This window comes from Botryllus schlosseri, chromosome 14 (assembly GCF_051294905.1).
Source record: "Botryllus schlosseri isolate E-star chromosome 14, Bs_hap1, whole genome shotgun sequence".
NCBI classification, from domain to species: Eukaryota; Metazoa; Chordata; class Ascidiacea; order Stolidobranchia; family Styelidae; genus Botryllus; species Botryllus schlosseri.
The window spans coordinates 11,732,009-11,748,629 of record NC_137249.1 but is presented as its reverse complement, the minus strand read 5'-3'; the positions used below and the strand labels follow the sequence as shown (position 1 = coordinate 11,748,629).

Here is a 16,621-nt window from a genome sequence, read left to right as displayed (position 1 = left end):
CTGCGCGCCGAAGCGACAATTTCCGTGTCGAGACTCGCGGATATTAACCAGAGATCCCCGATCGAAAACTGCTGCTCATATGAAACCCTTCTCCGCTTCGACTTTCACAGCTCTCATTTGAACATTTACTACTACGACTGAGGGCGACATATGAAGTCCTCGCAGGCTACCGCGTTGGTGACCCCGGGATGAGATTGTACTGGGTTGAGCTTTTTTAGTCTTCGCTGTCTAGTCTCGTTGAAAGCAAAAGAGAGGATATTTGGGCGTCCTCCGAGGACAGTGCACTTTTATTGAGAAAAAGAGGACGTACGGCACCCCCCTACTGTAACCGCGTTCCACCCACACTCTAAACACATATACAGCTTAGTCATCAGACATTCGTCCACTGCGCCAGCTATGACTGTAGACTATCGCGCGCCAAACCAGTGGCAGAAGCGCCTTCGCCCCTCTAGGTTCCGACCTGTTCACTGCGACATCGCATATACCCATCACACCAAAACTGCTCAGTAACCTTACTCTACACAAGAGAGAAATTTTATACCATTGCTACCAAATTTTCATCCTGGCTACACCTACGCTTCCGACCCAAAATATTACCGAGGTTGCAGCATAACACACGAGATCAAAATCATACCGTTATCCTTATTTCCATCCCATACATACAGACGACCATAAAATTTATAGGAACATTTCTGATTACCATCACCAGCAAGCCAACTGAGGTTTCAGAGGTTCGTACAATGGGCAATATGAAGACATGGAACAGCGTCAATTATTCAACGTACACAGCATCTCCCGACAATCTACTGGCAACGGCCCAGACGACTTCAACAGTCCCAGTTTTGAAAAACAGTCGTGAGCAGTTGCTTTTGGTTAACTGTGCAGAGAGATGATTTCGGCGGAAAATCGCAATCAACATTATACTATATAGAACAGAACTGAAAACAGAACAAGAGGTCTTTAGATGGGCAGTTCAAACTTGACGTCGACATGTGCTTCTTGAGCGATTTCTACAATGGTAGACAATTTCACAGCCTGAAAACATGACTTTGTATTGGCGCAGGCAAAATCGGAAAAGCAATCGAAATATCCAAACCATTTTTGCCGCTTCGTCCAAGTTGTCGCAAGTCAATATACGAAGGCCGCTGGTCGCGATCATAGCCTTTGCGTCTTCAACCCTTGTGCCTGTAGAAGAGAAATAATTTTCAACAGGTCCAACACTCTACTTATAAATACTAGGTATTACATGTCTGATGTCAAATTCATCAGGTGTCGAATTCACCAGTAATCTTTCGACTCACCTTGCAGTCTCACTACGATCGGAATTTTCAAATCCAGTTTGTCGGCGGCTTGTAAAATTCCCTGCGCGATAACGTCGCACCTCATGATCCCTCCGAAAATATTAACTAGCACAGCCTTGACCTGAAATCAAATCCCAACCGGTCCGGAAATGAGGTGTGTGGCGTCAAAACCAAATCACTCACGTTGGAATCTGAAGTGATCAATTTGAATGCCTCCATTACTTGCTCGGCGGTGGCCCCACCTCCCACATCCAGGAAGTTGGCGGGTGAGCCGTTGTGTAGTTTGATGATATCCATGGTTGCCATGGCGAGTCCTGCTCCGTTTACTGTAAGGTGAAACTCTGGTCACGTCTTGATACCATACCTTTACAATTGCAAGATGCATCATCGTAACTAAAGCAAAATTAGTGATAACACTGCAGTGCTTGCTATCACACACGGTTTCCATGACCGTTTCACACAGGAAAGTATCTCAAAACTTCTTTCTACTTTTCCAAATTAAAAGTGTAAAAAGCAAGTACTTTTGATAAAAAACTGTAGGAGTAGGAAGGAGTGGGAGTGGAATTGATCTGAAACATAACCTCTTGGGTCAAGGATCCAGGTAAACTGCAAAACTAATCATAAATGGAAAATTCCATCCCGACAACGCTATGATGTGCACTGACAATAAACGAATTTAGTTCTGCTTGCAGCTATTTTGAAGTGATGCGTGTCACTCATGTAGGCCCAGCTGCACGGTTATGTTATCAAAATGACAGGAGGACAATTGAAAGCATAAAGACGATCAACAAGTTCTTAACGTGCCACAGTTTACGAGAAACCATCTTGTCTATCATGCACTCTGAGATCGTACAAGATGTTAAAACAGAAGCATCCACGATATTCTCACCCAAACAGCCGATTTTCCCGTCCAGGCCGATATAGTTGATTCCTAGACCCGCGGCGATTACGTCCCTCTCATCTTCCTGGGACGCGTCCTTCATATCAAATATCTTGCTCTGCCTGTGCGCCGAGTTGTCGTCGAAGTTCAGCTTTGCATCCATACAGATTACTGAACATTGGTACATTCTAGCCTTAATGCGCATGGAACACAAGCCCCTCAGAGTTAGCCTTGCAATAAGGCGTTAAAAAGTTCAACTTTAATTTGGCTCCTGAATGAGAGACATCAGTAAGGAGGGGTGGTGCAAGACTTACACGACTATTTCTACACCCTCCTGGTCTAGTGGCATATACACATTATACACGCATGGTACGCACATGCGCAGATAGCCTAGCAACGCCATGATACGCATACGCTAGGGTTGTTCAGAAATAACTTCTTTTTTCCGGATTTCAGTCATTCACGTCAGGTTACCCTAAAAAACGCTCCACACCAAATTTGGTTCAATTTTAACAAGTATAAGCCACGGCAGAGCCAATTTAAATTTTCAGGTTATTCAGAAAAATTGAAACCCTATTTTCAAGGGTATATATGAGCTGTGGGGAATGAGGACTCGAAATAAATCTGAAGTGGGGAATGAAGACAAAAAAGGTTGAAAACCACTGAGATACAATAATCTGGCTTGATTGAAGTCGCATTATGAGCTCATGCTATATAGTACATTGAAGACATAAAATCAGCTACATGCGCTAACAATGCAAAGATCAAAAAATATTACCGTGGCCTTCAGAGTCCTCCGCGAGCGGGTTAATTTCGATGAGCGTAGCGTCAGACTCGATAAAAAGATTATATAGTCTTATAAAGTAATCAGCCGCGTTTTCCTTAGCGGCGTCCGGAATGCCCATACGCTCCGCCAGTGACAGTGCTTGCTCTTTTGAAATACCTGGACGGAATTATCGCGGAAAAATAACTAAGAAGTCGGGAAGCTACATATCTCGGAAATCTCGCCTTCCGTAATATCGACGTGTTGCCGCACGATTTTGTCGGGGGTCTTCTCCGCGACTTCTTCGATATTCATGCCGCCCGCAGAGCTTCCTATCATGACAGGACCCTGCGTGAAGAATCAAGACGGATCTCACATTGGGTCCGAACAAAATGAGAGTGCCAAAATAGCGAATTTCAAAATGTCTATTTCAAAACAGCGAGTGTCATAATACCTAGACATTAAAAATGCGAGTGATTCAACATAGCTAGTTTGAGGTAGGAGTTGGATTGAGTTGTGTTACGATTATGGTTAATGGTGAGGTCATGTTGGGGTTAGTAGGGTTACTTTTCGGATGTTTTTGAATGACTTGCTATCACGAGTATCGCTTCGTCGCTGCGAAATCAAATTTTGTGATCCATTTCTAAAATTTTGAGAAAATCAAGTTCATGTACATTTTTTCATTTTTTTTCCAGCCATATCTTGACCATAGTTATGTTCGTCGCATTGTTTCAAAGTTACAAAAACATAATTCTCTCAATATTTACGTAAGATGGAGATAAGCTACTCTGATTCCCCTGCGAAGATTTTAAAATTACTATTTTTTACACTAGCTGTTTTGACACTGGCTATTTATGAACGCTAGCCAATTCACACATAAAGTTCAGCAAATGCAGAGAAAAATATTTGAAGTTGGGTACAGGATGACATGAGTTGAATTTGACTGCTGGCTACGATCCAGAGGTGGCCAGAGCAATTGTCGAGGCCACTAATGCGCAAACGAAAGTGGTGCTTTCAAATTTTAAGTCAAATATGAGTAGACTCAAGGGCTTCTTTTGCTAACCAGAACTACTTTTCCTGTTTTGCGACATCGCAAAATAATATCGCGTCACAGAATTACTACAATTACTAATTTATCCCACTGGCACACATTGAGGCCTTGCCTTCTCAAGAGAGAATCAATCAAATCAATATGACCCCTGTAATCAAGCCTAAGACATATCACAACCAATTTAGCACATACATTAATTAATCGCATGTGAGCATCTTGATTTCATGGGACAACTTGTAGCAGATTAGTGTTGTAACGATACATTGTAATCGCACGGTGAGGTTCAGCATTTGCTTTGAAAGTACACCAGCTTGCACCACAGCTGTACCTTGTGTCAGGAAGTGATAACTTCCGAAATGCCAGCTGGAATTCAGCTTTTCGGCGAGGGCATTATCATTTTTTGCAAAGTTTTGTAACTAGACGAAGAAAATAATTTTACCGACATCCCGCAACAGCTGTTACTATTGGGATGCGGTGGGACATTGGGCCCATGTTCATCATGTCTGTTGATCATTTAGGTTCGGATATTACTACTACTCTGAGGTGTAATGCTCACTTATACAAGTTCATACCAAATTCAAAATTTATTCCAGATATTCGTTTATCAAGAATAGCATCACTGCGTGTCGGGTTTGGGGGTATTACTGTTATGATTTACACTGCTTTTTCATAGTGGAGCACCAACGCACCGCCAACATCATGTCCACGGCAACCAGGCTACATTCTCAAGACTTACAAATTTGTGCAGACCCCTTTCCATCGTTATGGCGAAGTAGAATTCCCTTCTCGGATACCGGCGTTCGACGATCAAAACTTTATTGCAGATCAGGCCAGCTTCGCCGGTCTGTTTTGTGATCAGCTTGTTGCCGAGCATTTTCTCGGCGACATCTTTCACTTCCTCCGGGCTGTGAAAGAAATGGAGCTGACTGAGACGTGCTTTGCCCGTGACTCGGACATGTACCAAGAAATAGTTACCATACAAAAATTGCCCACTAAAATAATAGGACATAGCCTGGGCCTGCGGTAATAATTTGAGCAGTAACAAAAAATGCATGATTAGGAGAGAGAGAGAGTTACCAGCCAGTGAGCATCTAAAATATAAACAATGTGCATTTTTAGTAAGACTCAAGTATTGATATACTTTACTTTTCAAGGTGACTGGGGATTGTTGACCTTGCTTGAAATTCCAGATACGGTAACAAATTGGGTAAATCAAATCAATATAGGACGAGTACCTAATCAAATTGCATTACTGTACTTGTTTAGTGGGTTCCTCATTGTGTTGGTTAGTACTTTGAGAAGCACCCTACACTACCCTAGTAAAGCACGGGGAAGGAACTTCAGATCGTCCATTCAAAAAGCATGGAATATAGCACGAGTGATGCTTCCGTAATCTACAATATCATTCAGAACACTACCGTACCGTACTGTAGTTCTGGTGGATAGATTAGGATGGATCCTGGATATGAATTAGGGTTCGATAGTAATGAGTCATCATAGACACTATTTATTGCCAATTTGCCCAATTCCAAAGCAGCAGAAAAGTATACTTACGAATACGCAATCTGAACTCCACCTTGCAATCCACTGGTGAAGTGACCTTTACCCCTTCCTCCAGCCAAAACTTGGGCCTTGACAATTGCATCTCTAGTTGCTAAAGAGAGGTTTACATTTAATAAACTTTAGGATATTGATAGAAATGTTGTATGACAGCACAAATGAAGATCAAATAATATAATCAAGTCAAATGCGCACCTTGGAGGTACCAGACTAATGCCTCATATGGGGTTAGTTGCAAGTTAACAATATACAAAGTTCTAACGGTAGATTCTCAGATATCATAAAATTCTTCGACTGTGAGAAATCTGTTACAATATGGATATCGCTATGCCACTGTCGGAGTACAATACAATACAAGACGTCCCTGTAATATTATCCTTTTGAGAAGAAGAATTGCAAACACTCTACAATAATAAACCCTATATGCTATTGTTGCGCTTGACGAAGACCCGGTTGGCTAGTAGTTAGGCAAGAGTCATAAATTAGTTTGTGCAAACATCCACTATAAAAACAAGATAATCCTATTATGCTATGCCCTACATATCATAGTGAAAAGAAACTAAACTGGAATTACTACAAAACCCAAGTAGTGTAATGATCAAGTCTTCACCAAAACATATAGATGTGTGTGCAGTGTGCTGTGGAGCAGGCTGAAATTGAAGTATCCCTTTCACACCCTATACATTAACAAAACTTTGACTGGCCCGATTCCAGGGATTTAACCATTTATCTGATTTGGAAAAATGAGCTCCAACCCACAGTTGCACCTACATAGGTGATACAATAAAGTGAAGGAAGAGTTATAATACATATTTCCACAGGTTTTGCAAAAAAATGAACATTAAATTTCAATTTCACTCTCCAGGGAGCACCTGCACACTGAAGACACATGCTGACCAAGATTTCATTCAAAAGCATGAAATATTGATGAAAATGCACAAGGCGAAGGAGAAGTACCGTGGTCAACTCTGGCACAACACAAAACAGTAACAAAACAATCTAATAAATACGGAAGCGACATTATAGACTGGGGTCTACAGAAAAGGTATCAATGAATCTCACTTCAAGAGAAAGTACACATCATACCAATAAGCATACACAATGCCTATTGCGGAGTGAGACCACTACCAAAGAGCAAAAAGAATCTTAGAGACTATAGCAGTGTTGGGATGACTCGAATCATGACTTGACTCGAGTCAACTTTTCCGTATGACTTGACTCGAGTCGTTTTGCAAAAATGACTTGACTTGCCGCTTCAGAAATGTGGATTGACTCATGACGCGGCGCAATATTTACAGTCAATTTCAAGTCATCAAGAAAACAGTGTCGTTTTAATAAAGGTATCTTGTGTATGTTTGGATTCTTCACGATACGCGGGTGTTCACGATACGCGAACTCTCACTTGTGAGAGCAACCAGTCATTCACTGATTCACTGATCCTCGATTGTTACATATCACCCATAAATTGACAGCAAACGAAACGATCACAGCTTATGTTGTCATAGTAGTAGTAGATTAATTCAATACAAATGGATCAGTTTCTTGACGGTTCAATAGGCCTACTTACATTGCGCACTGCGCAGTACTCCCCTTTACCAACCCTGTTGTATAATTTTAATCAAACGTTTATATTCTCATGTGTGGGTAGTGTATAATGTATCATATCATTTGTATCAAATTCTCGAAGCTTCATATTCAATCCTCTATTTTGGCTGATAATAACAGACTGTAGCATGTAGCTATACCAGGGGTGGGCAAACTACGGCCCGCGGGCCGCATGCGGCCCGCAACGCCGTTCTGTGCGGCCCGCGAGAGTCAAAAGAAACCTAATAAGAATAGCCTATTGATAAATGCTTAATAAAAATCGAATTGCAGGGACTTGATTAAATTTTTTAACATATTTCACCATGATATTTTTAAGGAAGAGGTTCTCAAACTAGGGGGCGCGGCCCCTTGCGGGCCTGAAAGCATCTGAAGAAGGGCGGGAAACTAAGATCAACTGAAAAAATTTTGCGCGCTCCGCGCGATTTACACCCGATTCACATTTGTTGCTCTTTATTTAGTCTGAATTGAATATTTAAAAATCTCTCATCCACAGTCGTGGTCTTCCATGTCATCAAACTACCTGCTAGGTATGCTAGCATCATGGTTGCGTTTTGTGATATGACGATAGGGGGTCGCGATATCTTTCACCATCATAAGGGGGCATGTCTTGCAAAGTTTGAGAACCACTGTGCCAAGGTAAATACTTCCTATATTATTTTTTATGTTTAATGTCTGATGCGACAGTCCGACATTAAAGCTCACGCAGTTTGAAAGGTTTCAACTGCTAAAAATCACAGAAATCCTAAACGAGCTTCGCGCGATTTACATTCAATTCATAATATTTGCTCTGTTTTTAGTCCGAATTTCATATTTAAAAATCTCTCATCCTGTCGTAACCTTCCATGACATCAAACTATCCGCTATGTTTGCTAGCATCCTGGTAGCGTTTTGTGATATGACGATAAGTGGGGCGCGAAATCTTTCACCATCATAAGGGGGGCGTGTCTTAAAAAGAACCACTGTTCTATATTAACTTACTATATCATTTATTATGTTTAATTTCTGGCGCGACAGCCCGATGTCAAGGCCCACGCAGTTTGAAGGGTTTCAACTGCTAAACATCACAGAAATCCTAAACGACATAGACATAATTCGGATCACGACACGAGTGTGATTTCAGATTGGCCACTCCAGTTTTAATTATTTCAGTGATGAGCTTATAAAATACGATTCGCACGTGTCTTAATTAGGCAGATTCGTTCTCTGTGTGCGTAGAATTAGGGTAGGCCTATTTATATTTTATCTACACATATAGTAGAAGCGTGTTTGAAGCTAACATGGTTATGATGCTGTCAGCATTGTGTGTTCTGGAACTGAACAAAAAGCGGAATTAGTATATCTATGAACAGATCGCTCTTCACAGATTTAAATTTCAATCTTGTTCTAAGATTCGGGATAACCTATACTCACATCTCTATAGTTTTGATAAATTGGTTATTGAGGTCGACCAGCCTATGGAATCCCGCCACTGTTTCTGACGTATGTACGATATCATCAAAGCAATCTTTGGTTTGTTTTAAATAGGCATATATAATATCTCCATGTCTTCACTATAATCAAACAGCATGCAATATTGCGTTTTGGTTTATAATATCAATTTTGTATAGTGCGGCCCGCAAATGGATTCAGATGTTGAATGCGGCCCGCGAGCTCAAAAGTTTGCCCACCCCTGAGCTATACAGTTACTCGTGTATTTTAGTAGCAGTTCTAGGTGTGCGCGAGCGATGCAAACCTTTTTTGTATGTATATTCAACTTTATATTCATTATATGATTCAAGATAAATGGCCACTTAATCTGTCCTTCACACAGCTAGCAAAATGTAATGACTTTGAATCATCACTAACACTTCGAAAATTAAATTTGACTTGAATTGTGACTTGACTTGAATTGACTCGAGTCACGTCAAAAACGAGTGACTTGATCCCAACACTGGACTATAGCAGCTATAGTCAGGTAGATGTGTAGAAGGATCACCTAGTCTTGAGTCATAGTAAAAAGAGGTTGACGTCAGTTGAAACACAAGTTTTTTACCGTTACCTTTATTTCCTTTTATTGGTTGATTCACTGAATAAAATCAAAACACGTAGATCAACTCGAAACATGGTTTTCAAAAATAGAAGAAAGTCCTTGAATTTTAAGTAATAAACGTCTTGTCGAGCTAAGAGCCCGCAAACTATGGCTCTACGCAAATACCCGCAGATCATTAAATGGTCAAGTAACGTCGTCCAACACCTCAATATCCTTTCTCTGCTGATATCTAGGTGACATCAACCCTCGTCAACGCAAACAGTTGCTGCATTACACCAGTCTATATCGACTTCCAGTGTTATGGCAACAAATTAATCCATCTAATATTTAGTGGCGCTTAATATTAAAAAAATACAAACTCATTTTGGATAAAGCAGCTGGCCTTGTTAACCCGGAAAACCAATGTGCTCATATTTTTTTCATTTCCAATAGATTATAATGTGGTTAACTGGGAAGCCAACAAGTCAAGTATTCGATTTTGCCCGCCCCATACTGGTCACACACATAATAAATATGTAAAGGCTACTGATTATTTGCAGTAACACCAATCTGCCTATATCACCTTATGTTCGATGAAAACTTAGCAAGGGCACTATGATGTAGTAATTAAAACACCATGGTAAAACATCGTCAATCAGCCATTGACCACAAAAATGTGTCGCTTACGTAAGTTCGTTGCGATGTCATACGCTTCTTCTGGAGTGCTGGCAACCCCTCCGTCGGGAATACATATTCCTGCATCTTTTAGAAGCTTGAAACTACAATATTCATGGATAGAAAGATTTCGTCTTTGCCCTGATGATGGGAGGAAGCCATTTGCAGCCGCAGTCTGGAATAGCAAGTTTAAATTGAACTTACTCTCCGACTTAGATTTGCTTGGTTAGTAAGATTTGTCCACAAGTTGTGTTGATATCTTCAAGGAGCACATTCCTATTCAGGAATACGCTCAATTTGTTGGTACTTACTTTTGCGATTTTCTTGATATGGTTACTCCTTTGCAAGGTCAAGACACACTTCCTTAAAACCGCTGCCATTACCAGCGTGACTACTCAAATACAGGACAATCTATCTACCAGCTGCAACCGAGTTAATCTAGCATCTAAAAATACATATAAACTATGTCAGCTAACAATATAGGAATCCGCTAAGACACGAGTGATTGTGAAGAACATGGTCTTTAAGGGGGCTGATTTAGATTGGCTGCAAAGTACATGAGCATTTCATTTACAATGCACAAAATACCACCAGTAATACATTCACACGCCTGGAAAATGCCAGACAGCCAAATATGGCAGTAGCACAGTGGTCTGAGCATGAGCACAATATGTTCAATGTAAACCAGCCCCATAAAAGTACATTGAAATGTGTATTGACTTTATAACAATCATTCTTACATCAGATTTCAGCATCGATCAAACATAATGACATATGAGCATGTATAAAGCCGATCAACTATGTTTATTGATAAATTGATTAACTGTGTCCCGAGATCCACTCTTACACACAGACATATTTGCAGTTTAAGTAAAAACAAAGAACACTCAAAAGTGTTACCGGTACCAGGGATATCTACAGTTCTAGATATCCCTAAGTGTTACAATGAAAACACAACAATATCTGCTATGCATAAATATCCTCTGATCGAGCCATACACCATATTCTCCATACCTATACAACAAATATTGCCAAAATACAGTTCACACACATGACTCGATGAATTACGTTTGACAAAAGTCCCAGCGAGAATGATTTCAAGATACATTGCAAAGGTTGCCAAAGCGAGATACTGCATTTGGAACGTTCACGATTTATGGTGCTACCAAAATACTTCTTTCAGGCACCAAATACGCTACGAAAATGACTGTTACCAAAATTGTGTAAAATGCGCTACTCTACTAGTAATGCTCTTATAAAACATAGTCGTTGTGTGTTATATGGTTGTTGCTCATAATACAGGAAAGCTTGTCTTGTAGCAGATATAAAACTGATGCTCCTATGATTATGTGTTCAAGGCCTACTGCAGAAAATTCCCAACTCTCGAGAGAATTTCCATGAATTAGAATGCTTCTTAATAAGGGATTATTATTTTGAAGTTACAGGAGCGCAGCTCATATATCACTTTTTATCTTCAACTATTTCATCATCACGAAATAGTTAGTATGTTCCTCATCTACAGTACTATACGGTATATTATCATGCCATCACAGCCTCATAGCATCAGCTAATATGAGGATATTTTGCAATGGAGCGGCGATATAGTATGAAAAATTTTGAATAGGATTTGGACGATAAAAAGACACACAAATAGTGTCATGTACTTTTTGAATTTGCTCGACGAAATGAAAACGTGTAAAAAGGGCGAAGATTGTGAGCTTACAGTGGATACACAAAAACTAACGGATATGCATAGGCCAACCGGGATTGGAGTAGAATTAATTATTACATAAAATCATCATCAGACTTCTGCAGTCTCAATTTCTTGTATCAAAGATTTCAACACCCAGCTCTCAGTATTTCCCGGAACCTTTATCCGGCGGCGAACTAAATTGCAACGACCCGCCGCGGATAGGGCTCGACGTCAGATTGGCTTCCTGACCGAACACTGTGTTGTACGAGCTTTTCAGGAAGTTCACGTAATTCCGCATCGACCTGTTGGTCGACTCCGACTGCTCCAGCCTGTCTTGAAGATCCTGTATCTGACTACGGTACTTCCGTTCCGAATCAAGTTTCGCCCTCTCGACGCCGACCGCGTCCGCTTTCACTCTCGTTATCTGCACCTCCATGTCATTGATGCGATTCTGGACGGCGCGCTCTCTCGCCGCCAACTTGTCTCTCTCCATTTCCGCGGCCTTGCGGCCGTCCGCGACTGCCGCGTCTAGTTGCCGTTGCAGGCTGTTGCAAAGGTGCGATTTCTCTTCCAATTTCAACTGCAACGTTTGGATGTCTTCATCGCGGTCAGCACGCTCTACCGCGCTCTCGCGTAAGACACAATCTCTGTCGTCCAACTTAGTGTGCATGATATCGAGTCTAGCCTCTAAGGCACGGTTTTCGTCAGAGAGCGTTACCAATTTCTGTCGTAAGGTACCCACGTCACCGTTTAACACTTCATCTCGGCTTGACAGCTCCGAAATGATTTTGGTCTGCTCCGAAGACCGTTTTTCGTGGATGTACAACTGATCCTGCGTGTCTTTCAACTTGATCTCTGCCTCCTTTAGCAGTTCCGGAAGAGCTTCCAGCTCTTTCATGCGCTCCAGCATCTGATCGCGCATCTTCTCGATCTCGTCCGAGCCTTGCTTCTGCATTCTGCGCGCCTCGCGCTCCGCACGTTCTGCGCTCAGCAAAGCTTCTTCCGCTTCGTTTTTGCTCTTCGCGAGGTCGGCGCGTAGCTCGGAATTCAGAGTTTCAAACTGTTTCAAAGCAGCGCGCTGCGACGCCGCGTCCTCCAGCGCCGATTTCAACTTTTCCGACACCACGCGGAGTTCGCTTTTCGTCTTGTCGCAGTCCAACTGATACGTCGAGCTTTCCGATGTCAGCTCGTGAAGCTTTTCGGTCAGTTCGCGTTCTCTCTCTTGCGCTTTCCGGTCGTTCCTACGCATCAAGGCTTCCATCTCGTCCACCTTATCGCCCAGAGACTTGGTCTGACCCTCGGACCTCGACCTGTCGTCGAGAGCTCGGTGATATCGCGCCTTCCACGCTTCGCAATCCTCCTTTGCTCTGCTTAAATCTCTCTCCAGTTCGTTGAACTTGATTTCCATCACTCTCCGATCGTGTTCCGCACGGTCGGCACGGATTTTTTGAGCTCTTGTTGCCTTTTTCAACGCTTCCTTCTCCGTACCGATCGTTTCTTGAACGATTTTCGCAGTCCCCATCATCTCTTCCGCTTCTTTCACCGTGACGGCCGTGTCTCTCTCCAGATTCTTCATTTGAACCCGCAACCGATCGTTTTCCATGTCTTTCACGCGCAGTTCTTTCTGCAAGTGAGCTCGTGTAGCGTCGATAGACTTGTTCAACTCTGTCAACATGACGGCGTGCTTTTTTTCCTCGTCGAGACGCACAATGAGCTGGTCCACTTCGGTTCTCAGCATGCCCGCCTCCGACCGCAGCCGGCCAACTTCTGCGTCGGTGTCTCCCACTTTTTTGAGCAACGTATCCCTCTGCTCTTGTAGAATCTTCAAATCGGTCACAACCTCATGTTGAGATTGCAGAGACTGCCGCAAAGATCGATTGCCTTCTTCAAACTCTCGTATTTGATCGAGTAACGTATCGCAATCTTTGGTCATGGATAGGAGATCGGCAGACGGCACCCTGCTGACATTGTAACGTCGCAAGCGATCTATCACGCTACGTAACGCGGACACTTGTTTTTCGCAAGCGGCACCGTGCAGCTCTACGTCAACAAGCTTTCTCAACAGGACATCGCCGGTACAGCCGCGTCCGGGAGATAAGTTTACGCTGAGGTCTTCTTTGATACGATCCACGCTTTCTCTCAGTCTCGTGTTCTCCTTTTCGGTTCTCTCGTACACCTCGGTGACGGATCTCATTTTTTCATGTTGCTTCTCCAGCGCCTCCTTCGAAACTTGAAGCTCCAGCTTCCGATCCTCGAGCTCGCATTCCGTCTTTTTCAGCTCGACCTCATTCTGCAGCGTACCGACTTCCTTCATCAACTCCTCGATTTTTTTTTCGTAATTCTGAATGTGCGATCTGGCCGCGTCTTCTTCCTCGTCTATCAAATCGGCCATTTTCATCGAGGCCTCTCCTCCGCGGGGAAACTGTGGGGCGTTCACCTCCAGCTGGCTGACGCCGCTGTCCCATTTGAAACCCTGATTCGTGCGGTCCCTCAAGGATGTTTTCCCGGGAGCAGGTATCCATGGACCGTTGATTATTTTGCTTCGTGATCTGCTGGGTTTTGTGTATTTGCGTGATCCTGGGAATTCTCGAGTTGGTTTTTCGTCGATCTTCCCCACGACTGCAGACTTGGGTTTTTTGACGTGTACGTGAACGGGAGTGTTGTCCTGGACGTGGACATGTATTGGAGAAGCTTCCATTATAGAAGAGACACGGTCTGACGAGCCAGAACTTCGGCGAGGTGTCTGTAGCAGCTATTTAAAAATATTATTCAAGATTGGGTGAATCTAACAGAATCCCGGAAACGACAACGGTATTAGGCACAGCTGCTAACAAAATAACTGCAGAACCAATGGAAAGGTTTAACCTGTGTCTTGAAGAACCAGAAGTGGTAATGGATATTTGTTCAACTGCTTTCATCAAGAACCAGAAGTTATATACTGGATATCTTTTCAACTGCTTTCATCCTGATTAATACAAAATTACTGCAGCTTTAGAAAGTCATTACAAAAATTAAACTTGGGCCCCAACGTCCCATTCACAGCAGTTGGGCGCCTTTGCTACTGTCACAATATTGGACATCATTTTATTTTTCAAAAACACGCTGAAACACACAACGTCAACGGATGTTGTGCATCTTGGCGAATGGATGACGAAATTATGTATGTTCAGTCCGGATTCCTCTCGTTATCGGCTACCAATCATATTTAAATTTCACTGTGATGTGTGTGGGTGTGATACATGCAATAATTAGCATGAAATATGCCAATTACAGTGACCGACTGACCATCAATCTGATAAAACCGTAGACTTGTGCATATAAAGGGCGTCTTGTAACGGGTAACAGTTATTGCCGGTGCGGGCATTCAGTTGAGAGACAGAATTAGCGTTACCGTACTGATTATACGAGTCTGACTGATGACTCAACCTCAACCATGGTCCATGACTTGGTTCGTGCGGTATTACAAACGATAGTCATCTCATCTAACACAACCGTACGCCGATTACGCCAACGACAATCGATGATTACGGCAAAACTTACAACTGCTTCAACTAGGGCATCACCTTGTTATCTTCCACTAAGGAACGACCTTGGAATAAAGCCAAGTGACAAGAACGCTGTCTCAAATTATCCCTGCCTAAAAACAAATCATGACGTCGTTGTAACCGGTTAGAATTACTCAACCATAGCCGAGGTGACTGCAAAATGTTCTGGAGGAATTGAGCCATAATCATCATCATCATCATTGGTTTATCAGCATCATCAGTTCAATACACCACAAAATGCATAACCATAATTTACTGAAATAAGTCTAATTGTAATCGCAATTATAAGCTAACAGTATATTCTTAGAGTTGGCTAAGGCCGATTGGATGCTTCAGTCACAGCCAGTGGTTCCAAATCTTGGGGTCGTTTGCCTTGGGATCGCGAAGATGTTGGGCGTAATCAGCTTCCAAAATATACCGTGAGTAAGTTTCGGCAAGCTGAAATGCTTTAATAATGAGTTTATGAAGTTTTGAGTTGGGCCACGGAACATTTCCAAGTTCGAAATGAGGTCGCGACTACAAAAGATTGGAAATCACTGGATGTGCAACCTGCTGGTCCATTTTATAGTAGCCAGTGGTGGCCCTACGAACGGCCATGTCTATTTTACATGTGTGCAAGGATAGACTACATCAAAACTATGTAATTCTATCGCATGCAGAGACGTGATGATTATCGGGATACGGGACTTCTCTAACAAATGCAGTGATTTGATGATGATTGACACATCTGTACGGCAGGGTTGTAATGACTCGAGTCATGACTCGACTCGAGTCCGACTCGAGTCACGATTTTCGGATGACTCGACTCGAGTCATTTTCTTAAAATATGGAAATGACTCGACTCGACTCGAGTCAATCCGTGTATTGACTCGACTTGGACTCGAGTCATTGCGCATGACTCGAAGCAAGTCATTGACTCGAGATTCAGACGGCCAAGACCGACATTTCATTGTAATTTCGAAGCCAACGCACTATTGCGATTTCGTTTGTTGGTACTGGTGCTTGAAAATGGTACCAGAAACTGCATGCTAAAAGTGAGGAAAATTGCTATATTATAAATGCGAACCATTCAATATCACCATACAGAGTTATAAAAAGTGGGTTTAGGATGACTTCAACTGGGAAACTGAGCAGTCAACACAATGACGTGGACTCGGACTCGAGTCATAATACCATGACTCAGACTCGATCCTCTGTTCGCTGACTTGGACTCGGACTTGACTCGGCGGGAATTGAAAATGACTCGACTTGACTCGAGTCAAAAATATAAAAGTGAGATTGACTTGTGACTCGGAGCTTTGTTACTTTGTTACAACCCTGTTGTACGGAATCATATTCTTGCTTGGTGCACGGATTTCCATGTTTATTTTCTTCGTCATTCTCCTTGAAAAAAGCGCAAAATCCAAATAGGGGGGGGGGGGGGGGGGGCTTCGATCAGGGGGGCCCCGGGCGACCGCCCACCTCGCCCACCCCAAAAGCCACCACTGATAGTAGCCTATATTATGGAAAAATAAATTGACAGAATTCATTCATAAAATTT

General features: G+C 42.5%; 2 protein-coding genes across 3 annotated transcripts in view; both read right to left on the bottom strand.

Annotated features, from left to right (window-relative positions):
* Nucleotides 1-622: 622 nt before the first annotated feature.
* The window catches only part of LOC145455615 (succinate--CoA ligase [ADP-forming] subunit beta, mitochondrial-like), a 56,424-nt gene continuing 40,425 nt past the window's right edge, over nt 623-16,621 (bottom strand). The window contains exons 2-13 of one of the 2 annotated variants that reach the window (XM_080333598.1): nt 10,155-10,290; nt 9,856-10,018; nt 9,199-9,225; nt 5,550-5,649; nt 4,732-4,900; nt 3,190-3,292; nt 2,960-3,124; nt 2,191-2,352; nt 1,485-1,627; nt 1,302-1,422; nt 1,097-1,185; nt 623-1,035 (exon numbers count right to left, since the gene is read on the bottom strand). In XM_080333598.1, coding sequence (XP_080189724.1) covers nt 961-1,035; nt 1,097-1,185; nt 1,302-1,422; nt 1,485-1,627; nt 2,191-2,352; nt 2,960-3,124; nt 3,190-3,292; nt 4,732-4,900; nt 5,550-5,649; nt 9,199-9,225; nt 9,856-10,018; nt 10,155-10,223 — 1,386 coding nt within the window. In that variant the 5' untranslated portion in view covers nt 10,224-10,290 and the 3' untranslated portion in view covers nt 623-960. The remainder of the gene's footprint in view (nt 1,036-1,096; nt 1,186-1,301; nt 1,423-1,484; nt 1,628-2,190; nt 2,353-2,959; nt 3,125-3,189; nt 3,293-4,731; nt 4,901-5,549; nt 5,650-9,198; nt 9,226-9,855; nt 10,019-10,154; nt 10,291-16,621) is intronic. The other variant, XM_080333599.1, reaches the window with a different exon arrangement.
* Nucleotides 10,537-15,172, bottom strand: LOC145455614 (outer dense fiber protein 2-like). Its single transcript, XM_080333597.1, has one exon. It carries the CDS (start codon nt 14,232-14,234, stop codon nt 11,697-11,699), a length of 2,538 nt encoding a protein of 845 aa, XP_080189723.1. The 5' UTR covers nt 14,235-15,172; the 3' UTR covers nt 10,537-11,696.

Coding starts and splice junctions, on each gene's coding strand:
- LOC145455614 (XM_080333597.1), bottom strand. CDS start 14,234: ATGGAAGCTTCTCCAATACATGTCCACGTCCAGGACAACACTCCCGTT.